This window comes from Lagenorhynchus albirostris, chromosome 21 (genome assembly GCF_949774975.1).
Source record: "Lagenorhynchus albirostris chromosome 21, mLagAlb1.1, whole genome shotgun sequence".
NCBI lineage: Eukaryota > Metazoa > Chordata > Mammalia > Artiodactyla > Delphinidae > Lagenorhynchus > Lagenorhynchus albirostris.
Genome location: NC_083115.1, coordinates 15,128,898 through 15,154,369, shown reverse-complemented (window position 1 = coordinate 15,154,369; position 25,472 = coordinate 15,128,898). Strand labels below are relative to the sequence as shown.

At 36.5% G+C, this 25,472-nt stretch overlaps 1 protein-coding gene across 3 annotated transcripts in view; it reads left to right on the top strand.

Moving 5' to 3' along the window:
- The window catches only part of SGCZ (sarcoglycan zeta), a 318,034-nt gene that overhangs the window by 276,897 nt on the left and 15,665 nt on the right, over nt 1-25,472 (top strand). For all 3 annotated transcript variants that reach the window (XM_060136375.1, XM_060136378.1, XM_060136374.1), the window contains one exon: nt 23,040-23,112. In XM_060136375.1, the coding sequence (XP_059992358.1) occupies nt 23,040-23,112 (73 nt within the window). The remainder of the gene's footprint in view (nt 1-23,039; nt 23,113-25,472) is intronic.

Here is a 25,472-nt window from a genome sequence, read left to right as displayed (position 1 = left end):
GGGTCTGCGTGAATTTCAAGAAAGATACACTATTAAATAGCAATGAAATTCAACAAAGATTGTAGAATGGGGATCTTCACTGGGCATCTCTGGTCTGGCTCACAATCTACCACCACCATCCTTATTGTCCCCGAGGGCCTCCTTTCTTTCTTTCGTGAGTTTTCTGATGAGTAGCTGGAGCCTGCACCATTGGGTTAGTGCTTGGGCTGGTTCCCAGGACTGCCCATCAGCCTCATTTCTCTTTCTTTCTTAAGACTCCTTAAAAAGGTCAGGAGTAAACATGTACATGGGATAAACATTGGCCTTGCTAAGTCTTGAGTTGGCAGTCAGGGAGCCAAAAAAATTTTTTTAATTAAAAAATCATGAGGAGAGCTTCCCTGGTCGTGCAGTGGTTAAGAATCCACCTGCCAGTGCAGGGGACACAGGTTCAAGCCCTGGTCTGGGAAGATCCCACATGCCGCGGAGCAACTAAGCCCATGCACCACAACTACTGAGCCTGCACCCTAGAGCCCCTGAGCCACAACTACTGAGCCCACATGCCACAACTACGGAAGCCCGTGCACCCAAAGCCCATGCTCCGCAGCAAGAGAAGCCACCACAATGAGAAGCCCGCACACCACAACAAAGAGTAGCCCCTGCTCGCTGCAACTAGAGAAAGCCTGCGTGCAGCAACAAAGACGCAACACAGCCAAAAATAAATAAATAGATTAAATAAATTTATTTTAAAAAAATCATGAGGATTTTCCTTGGCAAAGAGCACAAACAAATCAGAAAGGACATTGACTTTAGGGCCCTTGATGCTAATGTCTGAGATGCGAGTTGGTGAGAAAGTCAGGAACCAGAGTAAAAACGCACTCAGAGGGTTTGGGCAGATGTGATTTTAATATTTAACAATCTTTAAACCTTGGTAGTGCCTGCAGTTATCAGCTTTGATACCAAAATAATCCTCATAGCTTTTAGGATATTACACACATAACCAAAAATTATTTCATCCATTTCAGATATTTGCATTGGGTACTTTGTATTCATAAGTGAAGGGTAGTTCTGGAGCTCTTGACGGCTTTTATGATCTCATGGAATTCTAACTTTCTCTGATCTTTATATTACCTTGATTTTTCTCATAACTATTGCAGTGAAGTACTGTCTTCACAAAATTAGACCCAATAACTAGTTTTTGTAATTTTTCTTGGAGGTAGATGGATACTCACATTTATTTCCTCTTTTTCTTGGTAGCCTGGTTGCTATCTTTGAATTGTTAATTGGGCTATTAAGTCAGAGGAAAAAGTGTTCCCTAAAAAATCTAAGGATTTTTTGCTTTTCAGTTAACTGTCTTAGGGCAGTCATCTCTGCTGACCTATTATTCATTCTTTCTCTCTTTCTCCCCTTTGTATGTGTGTGATGTATGCATGGTATATTGTATGATGTATAGATAGATAAATACATATATCTCACTCTAGCTCTGTTTTTGCATTTCTTTCTCTGTCTCAAACATATACACACAGCTTTGAGTTTATTTTTCATAATAGTCTTGTTTAATCTATATTTTCCAATTATCTCAAAAAATTAATCAGTTTTACAATATGTTTATGTATCATATGACTCCAGAAGATCCTAAATAATAAACTAATACAATTTTGAGTTCATAATTACAGAATCCAGGCAGATTTTTGTAAAGGATGGAAGCGTCACACAGGAGGGAATAATGAGAGTGTCTATAACAAGTAACCCTGGCTTTTAACCTGATGCGGGTATGCAAGGGCCACATCTTTCATAAATAATGCTAAGTTAGGGAATACTTTATTTTACTTTTATTTTTTAAATAAATTTATTTATCTATTTATTTCTTTATTTTTGGCTGCCTTGGGTCTTTGTTGCTGAGCATGGGCTTTCTCTAGTTGTGGTGAGCAGGGGCTACTCTTCATTGTGGCACACAGGCCTCTCATTGTGGTGGCTTCTCTTGCTGTGGAGCACGGGCTCTAGGCATGCAGGCTTCAGTAGCTGTGGCACGCAGGCTCAGTAGTTGTGGCTCGCAGGCTCAGTAGTTATGGCATACGGGCTTAATTGCTCAGCGGCATGTGGGATCTTCCCGGACCAGGGGTCAAACCCGTGTCCCCTGCATTGGCAGGTGGATTCTCAACCACAGCACCACCAGGGAGGTCCTAGGGGAGTACTTTAATATGATTAAAATTCCCCTCAGTATCCAGTCACACTTCTGTTTCTCACAGAAGAACCCAGATAGACCCACAGACAAAGACACAAACATACACACATACACACTCATTCTCAAATTCCTGTGAGGTCCTTACTCCATTACCAGAATACGGCATAGGAACTTTATAGTAGCTTTATTCTTTCCTGCAATACTTCTAAAATAAAGGGAAATAAAGTTATCAATGGCAAATATAATTTAGAATTTCACATGCTTAGAGGAGAAAATTGTGCATAACGTAGCATGCAATTTAAGGGCACTGGGATCGATTAGTAACCTCATATGTACTTTAAAGCAGTGCTTAAATATTTAACAAACTATACTACAAAGAAACAGTGACTCCAAGGTATTTCATGTAAATTAGGTAGCAGTGCTGACAAGACTTCAAAGTTGCATGTGACAAGAGATCTGTGTGAGGTTGATTCTAGAATTTTAAATTTGTGACACAGAAATTTTCCATTTAAGCAATATCCATAGGGATTAAAATGGAATCTTTCTAATTTATATTTTAAGAAAAATGGCATTTCATACATGGACTTCTCTTTCCAGGTGGCAGAAGTAGTTGAATTTATTTAGATAATAAGTGTGTCTATCCAGCTGAGGCAAAATCACTTATGACTAAAATTATTTGTAGATCTAGTGTGGCTCCGGATACTCAAATTTACTCTACTTGGAGCATAGCAGGGATGTACTTGATGCATTTAAATACTTTCAGGGTGCAGGAGGGTGGAAGTAAAGTGGCAGGTAGTTACCTGAATACCACCAGCCCTCATTACCCCATCGGCATGTTCAGCAATCAGTCAGTCACATGCTTTCAATTTTTAACGTTTTTCCTCTTGATATTACTTGACTTGCTCTGTAGTACTTTGCTTAAATTTTAATTTGAATATACTTATTTGACCTTAACTTACCCTGTCTATATCATTGAATATATGGGAGTTTTACACTTTAGCTCTCATATGCATACTTGACAACTTTATTTTCCTTTGTATTCCCTAATATTGGTCAAAGATACTACTTAATGCAATTATCTTTTGAGACCAGGTCAATAAATAAAATATATGAACCCTTACACGAAGAAGACTCTTAAATTTAGTGCTTTCAGGCAGAATCAATCAACTGCGATTTGTATTTTCACTTTTATTCCAAGTAGTATATTAACTTAGAAAACAAAGTGCAGGTCATTTGACTTTATAAAATGAAAGACTTTAGTCCTTTAGGATACTTTCATGTTAAATTAAAAGCCATTAGTTGGAGTTAGATCTCTCTGTTTTGCCTGTGAGAGAAAAGTAGAAAATGGCTCAATGTATGAGAAGAAAGGATGTCTCTTTTTTATCAGGCAGTAGAAATTAAAACTGTCAATTTGAAAGAATAGTGAATCCGAATCATGCATCCACCCTGTGCCCTAGTGTTTGCTTGAAAGCCAAGAGTGTCATTCCTTTGCCTCTGTTCTAATTAAATGATTGGAAAGATAGGTTCCAATGCTTGTTTGACAACAGAAGAAAGAGTTTTCCAAAGAGCTGCCTTTAAATTAAACACTATGTTTCTGGGTTGAAATCAGTATTTTCTGGTTTGTCTTTATTAGTTAGTCTTCTACATCCTTCTTCTTGTCTGTTAAATTGGGACATTGTGATGGGGTGAGCTTTGGAATCAACCTTTCTATTACATAGGACTGTTGTTCCTCCAGGCTGTCCAAATGCTAAGAACATGGTAACACTCAGCCAGCAGGATGGAGCTGCTTGGTCTGAACGGCACCTGAAGAAATGTGATGAGATCAGGTGCTGAGGAAAGGGAGGTGCAATTACTTCATTTTCTTCGGTGTGGCATTTCAAGTCTGTAGACTTGAGTAAATCACTCAACTCAATTTTCTAGTTGTTTTTTTAAATTAGTCCTCCTCCTCCTTTCCTCCCACCCCAGCGAGCCTGAGGAAATGCTTCAAAAGCACATCTGCATGGTTACTGTCTCTAGGTTTTTTAAACTCACAGAGGATAAAGCTTTTAGAGATGTTAAAGATGAGTACCACTCTGGCCCCCAAATTTCTGGGTGAAAACTGATTGCAGGTTTTGAAGTGTATTAATAATGAACTATGCCATCGTCAGAAAATAGCTACTTCCTCTGAGCACCTTACTGACAGTCTTCTCTGTGACTTATTTTATTTCTCTGAGTTCTGACTTAAATGTTTCCTAATTTTGTTAAAGCAAAACTTCTTGAAAATATAATTGGTGCAATAGAAATGTGAAGAAAGTCATAAAAGAGGACCCGCTTTCCCTTTATGAGTTTCAAAGAATTTGTGGGTTTGTTTTTAAAGCCAATCACATTTAGCAAAACTTGAATGGGGCTCCAGAGCAAGGGGTATACAAGAGTTTTTTGTTTTCTTTTTTGAACTATACTCATGACTTTTCTTCAGGCTTGACATTGTTTCAAACAATAAAATATAAATTTGAACAATGGAATTAATAAACTACAGATAACGTTTTTCAGAGTATAGAAAAATATTCTCCACATATGTCTTAGTCAACTCAGGCTGCTGTAATAAAATATCATAAACTGAGTGGCTTAAAAAATAGAAATTAATTTTTCTCACAGTTCTGGAGTCTGGAAGTCCAAGATCAAGGTGACAGGATGGTTGGGTTCTGGTTAGAGCATTCTTCCTGGCTTGCAGATAGTTGCCTTCTCAATGTGTCCTCACAAGGCAGAGAGAGAGTGAGCCCTGGTGTCTCTGACTCTTCTTATAAGGTCACTAATCCTATAATGAGCATCCCACCATCTCCCTCATCTAAATCTGATTTTCTCCCAAAGGCTCTGTCTGCAAATACCATTACACTGGGAGAGATAGCCACCACACATTTATTTTGAAGAGACAAAATTCAGTCCATGGCAATATGGTAAATTATTTTATTAAATATGGAAAAAATGAAGTATATAATATTAACTTTCAATGCTGTGAAGATCTTCATACAGGGATATATAATTACATAGGGTAGGTTTGTAGCTATTTGATGATGTGGCTTTAATACAATGGTCAATCTCAGAGAATCTAGACACATCAATGACTATGTGGTCCCTTAGCCTAGTCCCCTTGAATATCAATTGTCAGATTGATAAAACCAAACCAGAAGTAGGATTCTAAGGTAGTTGGATTGCAAACAGTGGAAGACTGTAGTCCCTGTTGAGTGAGTGAAAGACAAGCCTTCTGTATTATTGATTAAAAGGGAATCCTGCAGATTCAGTCCATTTCACTTCTCCTCTTCTTCCTTTCTCAGTGGACGTGTCAAACTTCTGGTCACCTTACTCTGTAGGATACATCATTTTATCACTGAAATAGAGTCTCAATCCTGATTTCACTGGCCTGATTAGATAACTTCAATTCTTTTAAACCTCCCATGCATTCTCACAGGTAGGCCGGAGATCAATTTTTGGCAAGTTCAAAACTGTCCTCAGGAACACGTTTTGAATAGGCTTAAGTGTCAAGGTAAGTGCTCAGGTTGAAGCCCCAAAATTCTGACTTTAGGAGGGAAATTGCCAACCGAAGAGTAACTGTCAACTTTTATTTTGAAGTGATTATAAATTCACAAATGGAGGCACTCCAGAATCGTGACAAGTTGTGGCAGGGATAAGGGAGGATGGGGGCATCAGCTGCTTCTTCTAGATGCTAGGGAATGCAGCTGGACCTGGATCCAAAGCAGGCTCTCCATATGGAAAAGGCCCAGAAGACAATGCTCGGCTGGAGGACTGAGCTGAGTGCAGAAGGCCAGTGACCCTGTGCCTTTGGATTGGAGAATGTAACCCATTTACATGTAAGCTGTGTGGCTGACAGGGTCTTGGTGCTCCGGCCAGGTGTCAGGCCTGAGCCTCTGAGGTGGGAGAGCCAAGTTCAGGACATTGGACACCAGAGACCTCCCAGCCCCACATAATACCAGTTGGCGAGAGTTGTCCCACAGATCTCTGTCTCAGTGCTAGGACCCAGCTCCACTCAATGACCAGCAAGCTCCAGTGCTGGACACCCCATGATGAACAACTAGCAAGACGGGAACACAACCCCACCCATTAGCAGAAAGGCTACCTAAAATCATACTAAGTTCACAGGCACCCCAAAACACACCACCAGATGCGGTCCTGCCCATCAGAAGGACAAGATCCAGCCTCATACACCAGAACACAGGCACCAGTGCCCTCCACCAGGAAGGCTACACAACCCACAGAACCAACCTTACCCACTGGGGACACACCAAAAACAAAGAGGACTATGAACCTGCAGACTGCCAAAAGGAGACAACAAACACAGTAAGTTAAGAAAAATGAGAAGACAGAGAAACACACAGCAGATGAAGGAACAAAGTAAAAGCCCACCAGACCAAACAAATGAAGAGGAAATAGGCAGTCTACCTGAAAAGGAATTCAGAGTAATCATACTAAAGATCATACAAAATCTTGGAAGCAGAATGAAGAAAACACAAGAAACATTTAACAAGGACCTAGAAGAACTAAAGAGCATACAAACAATGATGAGCAACACAATATATGATATTAAAACTTCTCTAGAAGGAATCAATAGCAGAATAACTGAAGCAGAAGATCGGATAAGTGAGCTAGAAGATAAAAGAGTGTAAATAACTACCACAGAGCAGAATAAAGAAAAAAGAATGAAAAGAACTGAGGACAGTCTCAGAGACCTCTGGGACAACATTAAATGCACCAACATTAGAATTATAGGGGCTTCCAGAGGAAGAAGAGAAAAAGAAAGGGACTGAGAAAATATTTGAAGAAATTATAGTTGAAAACTTCCCTAACATGGGAAAGGAAACAGTCAATCAAGTCCAGGAAGCACAGAAAGTCCCATACAGGATAAATCCAAGGAGAAACACGCCAAGACACTTATTAATCAAACGATCAAAAATTACATACAAAGAATAAAAATTAAAAGCAGCAAGGGAAAAGCAACAAATAACATACAAAGGAATCCCCATAAGGTTAACAGCTAATGTTTCAGAAGAAACTCTGCAAGCCAGAAGGGAGTGGCAGAATATATTTAAAGTGATGAAAGAGGAAAACCTACAACCAAGATTACTCTACCCAGCAAGGATCTCATTCAGATTTGACGGAGAAGTTAAAACCTTTACAGACAAGCAAAAACTAAGAGAATTCAGCACCACGAAACCAGCTTTACAACAAATGCTAAAGGAACTTCTCTAGGCTGGAAATACAAGAGAAGGAAAAGACTTACAAAAGCAAACCCAAAACAATTAAGAAAACGGTAATAGGAACATACACATCAGTAATTACCTTAAATGTAAATGGATTAAGTGCTCCAACCAAAAGACACAGACAGGCTGAATGGATAGAAAAACAAGACCCGTATATATGCTGTCTACAAGAGACCCACTTCAGACCTAGGGACACATACAGAATGAAAGTGAAGGGATGGAAAAAGATATCCCATGCAAATGGAAATCAGAAGAAAGCTGGAGTAACAATTCTCATATCAGAAAAAATAGACTTTAAAACAAAGGCTATTATAAGAGACAAAGAAGGACACTACATAATTATCAAGGGATCAATCTAAGAAGAAGGTATAACAATTGTAATATTTATGTACCCAACATAGGAGCACCTAAATACATAAGGCAAAGCTAACAACCATAACAGGGGAAATCGACTGTAGCACAATCATAGTAGGGGACTTTAACATCCCACTTTCACCAATGGACAGATCATCCAAAATGAAAATAAACAAGGAAACACAAGCTTTAAATGATACATTAAACCAAATGGACTTAATTGATATTTATAGGACATTCCATCCAAAAACAACAGAATACACTTTCTTCTCAACTGCTCATGGAACATTCTGCAGGATAGATCATATCTTGGGTCAGAAATCTAGCCTTGGTAAATTTAAGAAAATTGAAATTGTATCAAGTATCTTTTCCGACTACAACACTATGAGACTAGATATCAATTACAGGAAAAAAGCTTTTAAAAATACAAACACATGGAAGCTAAACAATACACTACTAAATAACCAAGAGATCACTGAAGAAATCAAAGAGGAAATCAAAACATACCTAGAAACAAATGACAATGAAAACACTACAACCCAAAACCTGTGGGATGCAGCAAAAGCAGTTCGAAGAGGGAAGTTTACAGCAATAAAATCCTGCCTCAAGAAACAAGAAATATCTCAAATAAACAACCGCAGCTTACACCTAAAACAATTAGAGAAAGAAGAACAAAAAACCCCCCAAATTTAGCAGAAGGAAAGAAATCATAAAAATCAGATGAGAAATAAATAAATAAGGGCTTCCCTGGTGGCGCAGTGGTTAAGAATCTACCTGCCAATGCAGGGGACGTGGGTTCGAGCCCTGGTCCAGGAAGATCCCACATGCTATGAAGCAACTAAGCCCAGGCACCACAACTACTGAGCCTGTGCTCTAGAGCTTGCATGCCACAACTACTGAAGGCCACGTGCCTAGAGCCCGTGCTCCACAGCAAGAGAAGCCACCGCAACGAGAAGCCCATGCACTGCAAAGAAGAATACCCCAAGCTCGCCCCAACTAGAGAAAGCCTTTGCGCAGCAACGAAGACCCAACGCAGCCAAAAATAAATTAATTAATTAAAATTACTTTAAAAAAAAAGAAATAAATGAAAAAGAAATGAAGAAAACAATAGCAAAGATCAATAAAACTAAAAGCTGTTTCTTTGAGATGTTAAACAAAATTGATAAACCATTAGCCAGACTCATCAAGAAAAACCGGGAGGATTCAAATCAACTGAATTAGAAATGAAAAGGAGAAGTGACAACTGACACTGCAGAACTACAAAGGATCATGAGAGATTACTACAAGCAACTATATGGCAATAAAATGGACAACCTGGAAGAAATGGACAAATTCTTAGAAAAGCACAACCTTCCAAGGCCGAACCAGGAAGAAATAGAAAATATGAACAGACCAATCACAAGCACTGAAATTGAAACTGTGATTAGAAATCTTCCAACAAACAAAAGCTCAGGACTAGATGGATTCACAGGCAAAATCTATCAAACATTTAGAGAAGAGCTAACACCTATCCTTCTCAAACTCTTCCAAAATATAGCAGAGGGAGGAACATGCCCAAACTCATTCTACGTGGCCACCATCACCCTGATACCAAAACCAGACAAAGATGTCACAAAGAAAGAAAACTATAGGCCAATATCACTGATGAACACAGATGCAAAAATCATGAACAAAATTGTAGCAAACAGAATCCAACAGCACATTAAAAGGATCATATACCATGCTCAAGTGGGGTTTACCCCAGGAATGCAAGGATTCTTCAATTTACACAAATCAATCAATGTGATACACCATATTAACAAACTGAAGGAGAAAAACCATATGATCATCTCAATAGATGGAGAAAAAGCTTTCCACAAAATTCAACACCCATTTATGATAAAAACCCTCCAGAAAGTAGGCATAGAGGGAACTTACCTCAACATAATAAAGGCCATATATGAGAAACCCACAGCCAACATCATTCTCAATCGTGAAAAACTGAAACCATTTCCACTAAGATCAAGAGCAAGCCAAGGTTGCCCACTTTCACCACTATTATTCAACATAGTTTTGGAAGTTTTAGCCACAGCAATCAGAGAAGAAAAAGAAATAAAAGGACTCCAAGTCAGAAAAGAAGAAGTAAAACTGTCACTGTTTGCAGATTATATGAAACTATACATAGAGAATCCTAAAGATGCTACCAGAAAACTACTAGAGCTAATCAATGAATTAGGTAAAGTAGCAGGATACAAATTAATGCACAGGAATCTCTTGCATTCCTATATGCTAAGATGAAATATCTGAAAGAGAAATTAAGGAAACACTCCCATTTACTACTGAAACAAAAAGAATTAAATACCTAGGAATAAACCTGCCTAAGGAGAGAAAAGACCTGTATGTGGAAAATTATAAGACACTGATGAAAGAAATTAAAGATGATACAAACAGATGGAGAGATATACCATGTTCTTGGATTGGAAGAGTCAACATAGTGAAAATGACTATCCTACCCAAAACAATATACAGATTCAATGCAATCCCTATCAAACTACCAATGGCATTTTTCACAGAACTAGAACAAAAAAATTCACAATTTGTATGTAAACACAAAAGACCCTGAATAGCCAAAAGCAATCTTGAGAAAGAAAAACTGAGCTGGAGGAATCAGGCTCCCTGACTTCAGACTATACTACAAAGCTACAGTAATCGAGACAGTATGGTACTGGCACAAAAACAGAAATGTAGATCAATGGAACAGGATAGAAAGCCCAGAGATAAACCCACGCACATATGGTCACCTTATCTTTGATAAAGGAGGCAAGAACATACAATGGAGAAAAGACAGCCTCTTCAATTAGCAGTGCTGGGAAAACTGGACAGATACATGTAAAAGAATGAAATTAGAACACTCCCTAACACCATACACAAAAATAAATTCAAAATGGATTAAAGACCTAAATGTAAGGCCAGACACTATAAAACTCTTAGAGCAAAACATAGGCAGAACACTCTGTGACGTTCATCGCAGCAAGATCCTTTTTGACCCACCTCCTAGAGAAATGGAAATAAAAACAAAAATAAACAAATGGGACCTAATGAAACTTAAAAGCTTTGGCACAGCAAAGGAAACCATAAACAAGACAAAAAGACAACCTCAGAATGGGAGAAAATATTTGCAAATGAAGCAACTGATAAAGGATTAATCTCCAAAATATACAAGCAGCTCATGCAGTTCAATATCAAAAAAACAAACAACCCAATCCAAAAATGGGCAGAAGACCTAAACAGACATTTCTCCAAAGAATATATACAGATTGCCAACAGCACATGAAAGGATGCTCAACATCACTAATCATTAAAGAAATGCAGTTCAAAACTATGATGAGGTATCACCTCACACCAGTCAGAATGACCATCGTCAAAAAATCTACAAACAATAAATGCTGGAGAAGGTGTGGAGAAAAGGGAACCCTCTTGCACCGTTGGTGGGAATGTAAATTGATACAGCCACTATGGAGAACAGTATGGAGGTCCCTTAAAAAACTACAAATAGAACTACCATATGACCCAGCAATCCCACTACTGGGCATATACCCTGAGAAAACCATAATTCAAGAAGAGTCATGTACCACAATGTTCATTGCAGCACTATTTACAATAGCCAGGACATGGAAGCAACCTAAGTGTCCAACGACAGATGAATGGATAAAGATGTGGTAGGGCTTCCCTGGTGGCTCAGTGGTTGAGAGTCCGCCTGCCGATGCAGGAGACACGGGTTCATGCCCCGGTCCAGGAGGATCCCACATGCCGCAGAGCGGCTGGGCCCACGAGCCATGGCCGCTGAGCCTGTGCGTCCGGAGACTGTGCTTCACAATGGCAGAGGCCACAACAGTGAGAGGCCCACATACCACAACAACAACAACAACAACAAAAAAAAATGTGTTACACATATACAATGGAATATTACTCAGCCATAAGAAGAAACGAAATTGATTTATTTGTAATCAGGTGGATGGACCTAGAATCTCTCATGCAGAGTGAAGTAAGTCAGAAAGAGAAAAACAAATACTGTATGCTAACACATATATATGGAATCTAAAAAAAAAAAAAAGGTTCTGAAGAACCTAGGGGCAGGACAGGAATAAAGAGGCAGAGGTAGTGAATGGACTTGAGGACACGGGGAGGGGGAAGGGTAAGATGAGAGGAAGTGAGAGAGTGGCATTTACATATATACACTATCAAATGTAAAGCAGATAGCTAGTAGGAAGCAGCAGGGAGATCAGCTGGGATAGCAGCCGGGATAGCACAGGGAGATCAGCTCTGTGCTTTGTGACCACCTAAAGTGGTGGGATAGGGAGGGTGGGAGGGAGACACAAGGGGAAGGAGATATGGGGATATTCATATACTATAGCTCATTCACTTTGTTATACAGCAGAAACTAACACAACATTGTAAAACAATTATACTCCAATAAAGATGTTAAAAAAGTAATGCTACCTAACCTCTTGTGAATAGAAAACAAACACAGATAAATGAGCTCTCTTTGTTTCCCTATTGGCACACAATGAATTACATGGCAGGTGATAACATAAAATTCACAGGAGCATGTGGAACAATAAGAGGTTAAAAAAAAAAAAAAACTCATAGGAACAAAAGGATGGAAGGGAGTTTGTTTCGGCATTAGCAAGTGCTTTCTTCCTAGCTGTTTCCCAACTGGTCTCTATCTATGAATGCCACATTATCCTGTTATTGGAGGATAGACTTTTTGATACTTGCATTTTTCACCTCAATGTTTATAAAACGATTATTACTAAAAGAGTGGAAACATGTTTTAAGGCAGGTTGCCAAATGAAAATTCCAAATTATGACTTTGTCCACAACTGCACAGACACTCAGAAAATGACAGGTTAAACTCTGATGTTTCATTTATTTTTTTAAAATATTTTTTGATGTGAACCTTTTTTTTTTTTTTTGCGGTACGCGGGCCTCTCACTGTTGTGACCTCTCCCGTTGCGTAGCACAGGCTCCGGACGCGCAGGCTCAGCGGCCATGGCTCATGGGCCCAGCCTCTTTGCGGCACGTGGGATCTTCCCGGACTGGGGCACGAACCCATGTCCCCTGCATCGGCAGGCGGACTCTCAACCACTGCGCCACCAGGGAAGCCCGATGTGAACCATTTTTGAAGACTTTATTGTTTGTTACAATATTGCTTCTATGTTATGTTTTGGTTTTTTGACCCCTAGGCATGGGGGATCGTTAGCTCCCTGATCAGGGATCAAACCCGCACCCCCCTGCGTTGAAAGAGCAGAATCTTAACCACTGGACCGCCAGGGAAGTCCCTCTGATATTTTAGAATCACTTAGCTATATTGAGATAAGAAGGAAAGTCTAACTCAACTGTGTTTAATAAGGTACCGTGTTAGAAGTCCTAGTTGCGTTCAGATGCTGATTTATATATATATTAACTCTGTGGCTCAGGTCCATAAAGCCATTTATAGAATTAGCATCTTTTGAACACACAAGTTTTTTTTTTATTGAAAAAATGATTGTAGAAAGTTTCAGATACAGGCATAGCTCATTTTATTTCTCTTTGCTTTATTGCACTTTGCAGATACTGTGTTTTTTACAAACTGAAGGTGTGTGACTATCCTGTATTAAGCAAATCTATGGGCACCATTTTTCCAACAGCATTTGCTCAGTTCATATCTTTGTGTCACATTTTGGTAATTCTTGCAATATTTTAAATCCTTCACCAGCAAAAAAAATTATGACTGACTGAAGGCTCAGTTGATGGTTGGCATTTATTTAGCAATAAAATATTTTAAATTAAGGTATGTACATTGTTTTTTTAGATGTAATGGTATTGCACACTTAACAGACTGCAGTATGGTAAAAACATAACTTTTATATGCTCTGGGAAACCAAAACATTTGTGTAACTTGCTTTATTGCATTTATTTGCTTTCTTGCCATGGTTTGGAACCGAACCCGCAGTATCTCCAGGGTATGCCTGTAAATCCATAAACACATGTAGTATCTGAAGCCACTACAGACAGTTGGGTACCACCACTTTTGGATAAATTTCTATGGATTTCTATTTTCCATATAATGTGCTTTAGTGGCAATGTATCAGAAGTATCAGGGGTAGTACCTGTCCTTGCGCATTCCACTTGAAATGATCAGCGTGGTGTGCCGGTTGGAAACACAGTCTTCCTGCCTATGACCAACAGCAGTAGAAAGCCCATCTTACTTTTCTCCAGAAACTAGTTTAAATAGGGGTGAAGAATCTAAAGAATAAAATAAGACAAAAAGGCAAGATTAAGGTATTCCTTTATTTTCCCAAAGAACCTGAGTTTATGGTACAACTAACAGTACATTTTTAGATAAATAATTTCCACAGGGATCAGAAAAGCTTAAATTGCATGTGGATTAAGTAATGATAAAGTTTGTAAAGGAAAGGGCTACACAGAAAATATTGCTGCATAAAAATGAATGTGACCTCAAAGAAGCAAAACTAGCACTAGCTATGCTATCTGTATTTAGGTAAAATGTCCAAACCTCAAAACAAAATATACTACTAGATTAAGTGTCTCAAAGCTTGCAAAGATAACTTAAATGTAGTAAAAAGGTAATTCACGTAGAGATCTTGTTTTATTAATTTTCCAAATCACATCATGAACTGATTTTTTATGAAATATTTTGCAAAATAAAAAAAAATATAGGTAGTTCATTTGTTTTCAAGTTATTTCACATTTTTATGTTTCAGTTTCTGTTAGAATGTGCACAGTGGAGTGATCAGTCAATTCAAATGTAGCTGCCTTTTGATAAATCCATAACAAAAGAATCTTATGATTGTGTTTGCTAAAGATATGCTGTTGGTAACACTTGTTCATTTAAGATTTTTTAAATGTCTCAGGTGTGTATTGCTTCTTATTCCTTTAGTGGTTATTAAGGTAAAGGGCAAAATGACAACCGTAGTAATTATAGACCTTGGAATTACTTATTATTTTCTGAAAATATATATCCTAAAAGTGAATGATGAAAGCTCTGCTTGAGCTTCTGATATTCTTTTCCGAAGGTGGAAATTTGAAAGAGGGATTATTTCTATATCTTTTTCCTAGATGTAGTTTCCATCAAGTATCATTCAATTTGAACATTTTTTCTCTTTTTTGTTTTCTCCACACAGTTTTAAATTTCAGTTATTTTTTGCTTCATTAAAAGGAATAGAAGGAATTAACAAAAGAAGAGCTTTTTTCCCTCAAGACATCAGAGATAAATGCTAGAAAAATACAAGCTACTTGAAGGTTAGAAAATATGAGCAAGAAGGGTCTCTGCATAATTTCAAATCTTGATATATTTAAGTTTAATTTTCTTTATTAGTGATAAAACATTTCATTTTTGAATATATTTCATCTTGAGGAAAATAGCTTTATTCTAATGTATTTTCAATCTGATCATCTAAGTATCTTTTCCATGATCTCTTTTTATCTTCTGAAAACCTTAAAAGTTGAAAAGAGGACATGATTTGGCATCTGAGAGTAAATGCCTTGAGGTATTTTTTAAATTATGAAAACTGCTGACTGAAAAGTAAAAACAGATTTTGAAATAATTTATTTTCAGAAATATTGGCAGCTTATCCTCTGCTTTCAAATGAACAACATGGTAGTGGTTTGTTTCTGTTTCAGAGAGACAATTTAACAGTACCGTTTCCCTGTTTTACTAGAAAAATGAACATTGAATAGGCTCATAATAACAGTTTTAATAAATTCAGATCATCACCTCAGGATATTAATAACCTGATTTGTTTTGAAGTATTAAATGAAGAAATATACTGGGAAACAGAAACTTAGCAAGTTTTACATATCAATCATAAAATACTGCAGAATAATTTTTAATTTATTCACGCTTTTATTAATTTTTTCATTCCCATTCTTTCATTTACTGATCCTTAACTGTATATCAGAATTCAAGATCAGTACTAAGCATACAAAATTTATTAAGACAAAGTCCTTGAGTTCAAGGAACTCATAAATTACTGGGTAGAAGTTTAACGTGAATTGCAAAGCAGTATAACTGCTGTGTATAGTAATTTTCAGAAGGAGCTGGGGAAGCTGAGCAGAAAGAGGAAATGCAGGAAGGACACAGAAAATGGTTGAGAGAAAATCATTTAGAATCAGATCCTGAAAATGAGTAGAGATGACCATTAAAGGGGCAAGAGAGGTATGTCGGGAAGAAGTGGTACTCTTTTCTTTTTTTTTTTTTTTTTTGCGTTACGCGGGCCTCTCACTGCTGTGGCCTCTCCCGTTGCGGAGCACAGGCTCCGGATGCGCAGGCTCAGCGGCCATGGCTCACGGGCCCAGCCGCTCCGCGGCATGTGGGATCTTCCCGGACCGGGGCACGAACCCGCGTCCCCTGCATCGGCAGGCAGAGTCTCAACCACTGCGCCACCAGGGAAGCCCCAGAAGTGGTACTCTTAACAGTTTATAAACATTTCAAAATACGCAAAAGTTTTATTGTCACTGGAGTATAAAATGCAGAAAACTGCTAACAGGTAAGTCCTACTAAGGAATTTGGGTTTGACTTCCAGACTTTTGGATTCCAGAAGCATTTTAAGTGAGAATTACACAGTCAGCTTTGAATTTCAGAACATTAGTTGGCTGTGGTATCGAGGAATAACTGGGAGAAAATATAAGTGATACTGAAGTGGTAAAAAGAAGTAAACTAATAGGGAAGTTGAACAAGAAGGGGCATCTCAGTATATTTCCCCATTTCTGACTTGAGTTTTTAGGGCATGATTGTACCATTAATCAACCTAGGAGGGTTAAAAACAGGGGAAAAAGCTTTCAAGAAGAAAGTCCTTGAAATATTGATCCTTACCAATATTTATTAATTACCTCACATATGTAAGATACCATGTTGCTCACAAGAATACAATGGAATATAAGGAACGTCTTTGATATATATATATATATATGTTTTAGCCTAGATGGGGAGTAATATATAATTTAGCATGTAAAATTTCAGAATAGATATGATAGCTTCTCAATGAGTGCTATAGGTAGTAAACCCCAAATATAGTCAGAGAATGAACAGATTGTATTTACCTTAACAGGTGGGAAAATTAGTAAATAGATTTATAGATGAGTAGAGGAAAATAAGTCTGAATGAATGGATTTTGCATTCAAGCAGAAGTCTTGAATGGTGGGCAAAAGCATTATACAAGAAAATAATTACAGGTTTTTGTATAGGTGAGATATCAAGAGGTTTGGTAAGATTAATATAGCAATGTATAGGTGGTATTTTGTGCAGTTAGCTGGAAGCAGGAACACCATTTAGACTCTTAAAATAACACAAGTAAGAGATGTATGTTGAAATGGGTTGACATTTCTCCTTTTAAAGGGTAATGATGCTTTCAGGATTCAGAGGAACTCATTTTAACGGAGTAAAAGATATGATAGTTAATAATTTACTTTTTCCAATATGATTATTCCATCCCTTCCCCCAAATAATTTTTCTGTCGATCTGCAGGGGCAAACTTATTTCCACTTGTATTTAAGGAGAAATGAGAAGAGGTATACAGGTTTCGACATGTCAGAAAAAATTATGTAACTTGTGACAGTTAGAAATTGAAGATACCTTAGAGATCATGTTATTTAGAGCTTAATTTTACAAATAGCAATGGAGGGGCGGCTTTAAATACTTGTCAAAGATCAAAGAATGAATTAGAGGCAGATTTGGGAATAAAATGAAACTGTTCCCTGTCCAATCTTTTACTCTACCAATTTAGATCTGGGGGGAAAGAGATTCAAATAAAGAAAAAAGAAAGCAAAGTGTGAAGACTTCCAAAGAATTTGAAATATTCAGTAGCGTAAGTTTAAATTTGAAGATAATGAATAACTAAGAATCCTTCTGGCCCTTAAGATCTAAATGAACTTACCCTGAACCTCATCCCTATTCTAGTGCAGGAATTTAAAATGCTGCCTAAGTTCCCATTAATTGTCAGGGGAAGAGGGCAGGCGGACAGATACTCATGCTCTCTTAACATCCTTTGCCTCATGCCTCCTATTATTTCTTCTGTCCCGTGTAGAGCTGGGTGTGACATTCATTCCCTTCTTTGTCCCTCTCCAAAACAAAACCTCAAAAAAATACAAAGATCATTGTAGATTTTCTTGAAAAACTGAAAGCACTAGGAGATCTCATTGGCAAACATCAAGACAAATAACAATGGAATTTAACTCAACATTGTTTCTACTCCTCTTTAGCTTCTTTTCCCACAGAGTGCCCCAGGCTTTCTTCATTCCTTTGTTCCCAATCCACCTGGCTTTTGTCTTTTTTATTTTTCTTTCTGGTTTTCCAGAACAGCAAGCCCTCTGTGCTAGACCTTAGCCTCCTCCACTGAAGCCTTTCGAGCAGCATATGGGGGCCCTAGTGAGGACTGCTCTCCTTCTAGGAGCTTCCTGCTGCTGTGTTCTTCATCTTACTTCCAAACCAAAGAAAACATTTATTGATTCAACAACTTCAGAGAGACATACTAATGAATGTCTCTATTATACCAGATAAAGTGCCAGGAAGTGGAGCTACAGGAGTGAAAAAGGCTCCTGATCTCAAATAGAATAATAATTAAAAAGAAAATATTGTAAAGTGTCTTTCAGTTTAATTAACCGAGTAATTTATATGCATTTAATAGCACAGGATCAAACTTGAAGATAATGAATAAACAGGAATATTTTTGTCCCTGAAATCTACATGAATTCACCCTAGACTTCAGTCCTATTCCAGTATAGCAATTTAAAATGCTGCCTACTGTTAATTAATTTTTTGATTATTTAAGTCTCCTAACAATTCCATGGATTAGATAAGAGAGGTGGTATGGTTGACATTACTCAGATTCCTCTACCTTAAGCTTTTAGGTTGGAATTCTTACCAATTCATGACTAAAATTTCACTTTGAGAAGAGAAATATTCTAAGGAATGATGCCCTGTACTACTCTTTCTTTAACTTCTCCTTTGATTTTTGAATGGAAACTAAAACGCTGGTAGAGTTAATGACGTTTTACCTACTACAATTATTCAAATGATATCATTTCTATTATATCCTGCACAAAGAACTAGTAAGTGTAAAACATGAAAAAAATCATCATCCATCCACTTTAGTTATTAAAGGCTCTACTATGCATTTTTGTTTTCATGTTTCCTCAATTTTTTAAATATTATGATGAAGTCAATTAAAAGTAAGATAATGCTGGACATTTTTTTTAGAAGAAACTTCGTTCTCAGAGCTTATTTGAGCATTGATTGATCTTATCTGGTACCTAAGCGGCTGCATTAGAAAATTCCTTGATTTAGTGAAGAGAGTTTTGATTAATAAAATGCATTTAATATTTAACATTCAAGAATATCTTTTCAGTGTCTAAACTTCAGATTTCAAAATTCAGCGTGAGACTATGTTACTTGAAGCTATGACATTTGGGGAATAGAGATTTCACATATTAATGAGTAGACCCATGCTGGGACATTAACTCTACAGATACAACGTGTACATCTTCTGTGGCTGACTTTTATAAAGGAAATTGATAGAGAGAGGGAATTAAGAAATACTGAATTCTTACAGTGAACCAAATATCCTATTTAGTTAAAACCTAACCCAAACTGCAAGGTTGGCATTACTATACGTATTTGTATCAATGGAAATTGAAGTTTGGAGAGATTAAATAACTTGCTCAAGGTCACTTAGATGGAATGAGGCAGCTGGCATTGCTTCCCAAAATGGCTAATTTTAAAGTTCATAGTGTATCCATAAGAAAACCTGAACTCCAAGATTCTAGCCTCATCGATAAGGTATTTACTTTCTCTGAGTAGAGCATCCTCATTTTTCAAGTGTAAACAATCTATTATCTACATATATTAAAAATGTTGGTGAGAAAAAATTAGATAATTTATATAAAACTAATATTTCAAAGCATAGAGGTATTTTTGCCTTGCTTGTATATATATTACTGATCACAGGTTCTTCTACACAAACCCAATAACCCCATAAAATAGTATCTGAAATTAACCACAGTAGAATTCATGAAGCTGATGGCTGGAGAGATGCTATATTTCACAGAATTTTTTTTTCAGTTACTATGAAGTTGAGGACCTGGGAATACCAGGAATTTTTGGTTTCCTTTTCTTGTCCTGCCTTCTGAAGCAAATGCCTTCCCAAAGCATATATGGAGGCCAATGGGTTGATAATGAGTAGCTTAGAGTATAGCACTTAGAGTATAGATAGCCATACTAGTAGGGATACATAAATTTATTTTAATGATGTTTTTAATTGGGTGAGATTATTTTATGTTAGGCATTTGTAAAGAGTAGCATCCTAGCGTATGGCTAAAACTGTTTTTAAGTATAAAGTAGGACCACAATTCATATATACTCTTTCTAACAAAAAATATGCCATTCTTATTCTTTTGTTTAAAGGCTAGAAATAATCCTATGAATGAGATCCAGTATTTTTTGACCATGAGGTTTGCCTGACCATGACAAGAGTTAACAGTCTATGTTTCTCTGTATCTTATAACATTGTCATCACTTTAAATTATCTGAAATATCCTTTAGCATCTATACAATCAAGCAAAACTGACATTGTGCCCTTTTGAACAATCCTTTTCAAAAGCAATAAAAAATAAATATTTAGTCAACAAGTTTAAATATACATATTAATAAATGTCTATGTTATGTTCCTTTTTCTCCTTTTTCTGTCCCTCTTCCTTTTTGGTTTCCATGGTTTCTATAACTTAAGATGTGAGAATTCATAATACATTTTTTTTTTCCTGAAGTGAGGATAAAGCAGATCTTTTTGTTCCAAATAAATGTTGACTAATGGTTAGATTTATCAGGTAAAATATATGATGCCCAGTTAATTTTGAATTTCAGACAAACAACAAATGATTTTTAGTATAAGTATATCCTCTGCAAGTATTGCATACTTATACTAAAATATGATTTTATGTTTAACTGAACTTCAAAATTAATTGTGTCCAATATTTTTCATTGCTAAGTCTGGCAACCCTACCAATAGTCTGATGTTTGTAAAATTTTCCCGTTCATGGGAAATATATATTTATATATTTTTTGATTTTTTATGCTGTGAGAGTTTGTTTCTGGCTCAGATGGCTTTTATTTTTCCTCACTGATTTCCTTTTAAGATTATCATTGTTACTTATTAATTGTTGCCCTTTTGGCTCATTTTAGAACAAAAAGTGAGAGGATGAGATTAATTTTCTCATTATCTGGAAGTCTATAGTTAGTTAATTATTTATGATATTTTATGCAGTTTTCAATGTAGCCCCTTAGGTGGTATGATTATACATTTATTTCTTCAAGTATCTTTTTTTTAATCATCAATAGTTTTCTATATTGATACTTAGAATCAACACCTTTAACAGTCTTTCATCCTCATTGTAAAATTAAACTTTTGATAACATTCTACTTTCACTTTCATTGATATATTCTGTACTAAGTTATTATACTATATGTGCCATTCTGTGTTTTAAAATAAATATTGCTACTGTTCTTTAATTATATTTCTGGCATCTTGTCTGGGAAGTTTTCAAAATTATAAAATAGTAGAAATTAACTTGTGAACTTTGCCTACGGATAGCTATCCCACTTGGAAATTATATCTTATTTTAAAATACCAAAGGGGTCTGTCCTTGAGACTTAGAAATTTGTGCCTTAGAATGTTGTTTCAAATGCCAGCCCCTCCGCAGTCGCAAAATCAGTGTTTTATCTAAAACTGTTACTTTACTTTCAAAGACCTATTTCTAAAAATTGTCCACTCACAGAAATAAAATATTTTTAAAAATACCAAAAGAGGAAACTCCTTAAAGAAATAATTGCTCTAAATTTGTGAAAACAGTTAAATAAATAAACAGTATATGCCTTACATATCCTCTCTAGGAAAAAACAAAACAAACAAAAAAACCACCAGCAACTAATAAAATCCAATAAGAGGTCAACAAATGTGGATAGCTTTTAGCTTATAAACTGAAATCTGCAATCTAAGGAATTTACTGGAGCAGAACCTTGTACACTTACCCTTAGAACCATAATATAGATGTTACAGACTGAAAAAAACCTCTTCCTCTGTGATTCAAGACCAAATCTGCATTGCTGTTTACTGTAGAGGAGTCCTCTGGTGATTCTAGCATATTTCCCTACATATACACTTACTTTGAAGGAATTTAAATGTTAGCTCTAATTTCCTAGTGGCAATTTTTTCATTGCTTATTGAATCAATATATTTAATATTGTTCTTCATGATAAGTAGAAGAAGCTTCACTTTGTAGGTGTAAAATTTGTATTTTTTACTTGCATTGTATTGTTGAGCTACTGTTGGGGCCATTGATGGAGCAGCCATGACATTCTTACACCGAGATGTTTGAAGATGATTAAACCAAAAGAAAATAAAGTTTATTCTGAAGGGAATGATCTCATTTTGTAAAATTACAAAAGAAAAAAAAAAGAAGGCTGTTTTTTCATCATCTTTAACGAGTGTTTTTGCATTTGATTTTTGGAAAGGAAAATCATTTTATTTGCTCAGTTAAATTAGAAAAAGCTCTGTCAACCTGGAAAATCAAATGGAGTCAATAAATGGAAGTTTAGATAGAGTATCATTCAACTACCTGAGCATGTGACCTCTTCAGATAACTATGATCCCAGGTGAAGTCCACTCTAATGAACTCAAGCCGTTCATGGTTTTAGATTGAGCCTTAATTCCAGAAAGGTCAAAGTAAGGTGCCCTGTTCTCTGTAGTTCGATGATCACTCTAACTAAAGGCTAGTGCTGCTTGTGGGCAAATTGCTAAATGCCCTATGGACCTATGTCTTGAAACAATTAATACTATACTACATCAGAGCTCACTCTCCACATTTTCATTCAAGCTTTACTGCTTGTAGAAAGAACTGAATATTGTGACCTATACCTCCCTCAAATTCACTTACCTGGAAATAAAGAAAAGGGAAGGAAATGGATCTTGCTCTATGATCAGAAGGTGAAAATTCTCACTCAGTCTGAACTTTTATAAATAAGATCATTTTAAAAAGGGTCAACATGGTGAAACTTAGATTTACCCTCCTTGGCCCTTCACTACCTTAAACTCCTTTTCCAATTTTTCTCTTTTATTTTATGTACTTCTATTTTCAGTTGTCCCATTTTTAGAAGAATATTTGATGCATAACAGTAGTAATGAAAACCAGTGTGTCTGTACACTTGCTTATACTGACTCCTGGATTCACGTTATCCTCAGGCACTGAAGGAGCAGTGTTCGGGCACTCTGTTGAAACACCTCACATCAGAGCAGAACCTTCCCAAGACCTCAGGTAAGTCCTGGCATTTATACCTGTGTCATTGTTTCCACCACTGATGATGGTCCTTGATATATAAAGAACTAAAGCAGAAAATATGCTACGTAACTGTATAAAGAATTGACATTCCCTGCCTACATGGTAAATAGATAATTGGATATTTCATTGAGGGTAAGAAAATGTGAGTTATTATTCTGTCCTTCTGTATATTTTTCCTTTACAAACATACAATGGATATAAAATAAACATATCGGACAGGAGGAGTGTAGAAAAAGAAAAGAAAAGGCAGTTATAGAGGATGTTGAGGGGAGGACTAATAAAAATAGGGATTTCAGAAAATCTGATATAGATAATGAAATATATGGCACACATAGACATAAAGAAAGGGGAGGCAGAGAGTGAGAGAAAGCTGTAAATAGTCAGGGAGGCTTAAGTAGAGGGAAATCAGAAACAAATGTAAACAGTGATCAGTAAAAGGCAGAACTTAATTGTCCTGTGATATACTCCTCAACTTAATATTTCCAGTGGAATAAGCTCCATCTGTCAGTTTGAGAGGACAACATTATAAGGTATTCTCCCCTTATGATTATTCTCCCATAATCATGGCAATCACTGATAAAAGTTGAAATACTAAAATCTATTAACTTATCTATTGTTCTTAATTCAATAAATATATATTTAATATATACTTTATATATTTTATATAAAATTATGCCTATTATAATAACTTGTGGTAATCATTTTGTGATATATACATTTATCAAAATCATTATGTTGTATACTTTAAACCAATACAATGTTATATGCCAATAAAAAAGATGTTTCCTCTAATTAATTTCAAATAGGTATCTTTTTTTTAACATCTTTATTGGAGTATAATTGCTTTACAATGGTGTGTTAGTTTCTGTTATATAGCAAAGTGAATCAGCTATACATATACATACATCCCCATATTTCTTCCCTCTTGCATCTCCCTCCCTCCCAGCCTCCCTATCCCACCCCTCTAGGTGGTCACAGAGCACCAGGGTGATCTCCCTGTGCTATGTGGCTGCTTCCCACTAGCTATCAGTTTTACATTTGGTAGTGTATATATGTCCCTTTGCTATGATATGAAAAAAGACAACCCATATTGATATAAAAAACTAAATTACATATTTAAAATCATTTTTAAAGCTGAATTAAATTATTAACCTGACAGATAGAGTCTTTGTCTTGAAACACAATAAAATATTACGCAAAATACCCATTTTATTTCATAAAGAGCAGGCTCAGCCCTTCCTACTTGGATGAGTGGAAAAATGCTCAAATAAAAATAGAAAAATAAAGTTGAAAAATGCTAATTAAAAAAAAAGTCATACTTTGGACTTCCCTGGTGGTGCAGTGGTTAAGAATCTGCCTGCCAATGCAGGGGACACAGGTTCGAGCCCTGGTCCAGGAAGATCCCACATGCCGCGGAGCAACTAAGCCCGTGCGCCACAACTACTGAGCCTGTGCTCTAGAGCTCGCGAGCCACAACTACTGAGCCCACGTGCCACAACTACTGAAGCCTGCACGCCTAGAGCCTGTGCTCCTCAACAAGAGAAGCCACTGCAATGAGAAGCCCGCACACCCCAAGGAAGAGTAACCCCTGCTCGCCACAACTAGAGAAAGCCCACACGCGGCAACAAAGAACCAACGCAGCCAAAAATAAATAAATTTATTTTTAAAAAGTCATACTTTTACAACAGTAAATATTGCAGACCTTTATAGTTCATTGATAAAATTCCTTTAAAAAACTCAGTTTTTCACTAGTTGAGTAGCCCAGATTCAAACAAGCTAGTTAAGAATAACAGGAGAAGGTGCCCCTCTTCATGCGATCAGGCATTTTTTAATAAGGCAAATATAATAATTATTTACTTTATGCTGAAACCCCAAGGATTTAGGAGGGTTGAAGAATATGTGAAAACAGTGTCTCATAGTGTGTTATAGTCTTGATTTATGACTATTCTCATTTAGGACCTCTACATTTTTGTATAAATTATCTTTTCCTTCTTTACTTAACAAGGTTGTGTTGCCACTAGAACGGGATCTACGTCTTCCTTGCTTACCTTTAGTTCAATAACAGCCAACCACTCTATCTCAACATAATAGTTTTATTATAATTGGTTAACGTGAATTACTGAAACTTAGTAAAACTGAATAATGAGGATGCTAAATGCCTGTATATAAGGAATGTGTTATCATTTGTTTTTGTATTACTAAGACATGTGACTAACATTGATTCCAACTGTTTTTGAGCTGTGTTTTAACATAGATACCAGAGTTTCATTCAATAAAAAAATTGTAATTACTAAGTTCTAAAAGAAACATTTTTTTTACTTCTAACGTTTTAGTAA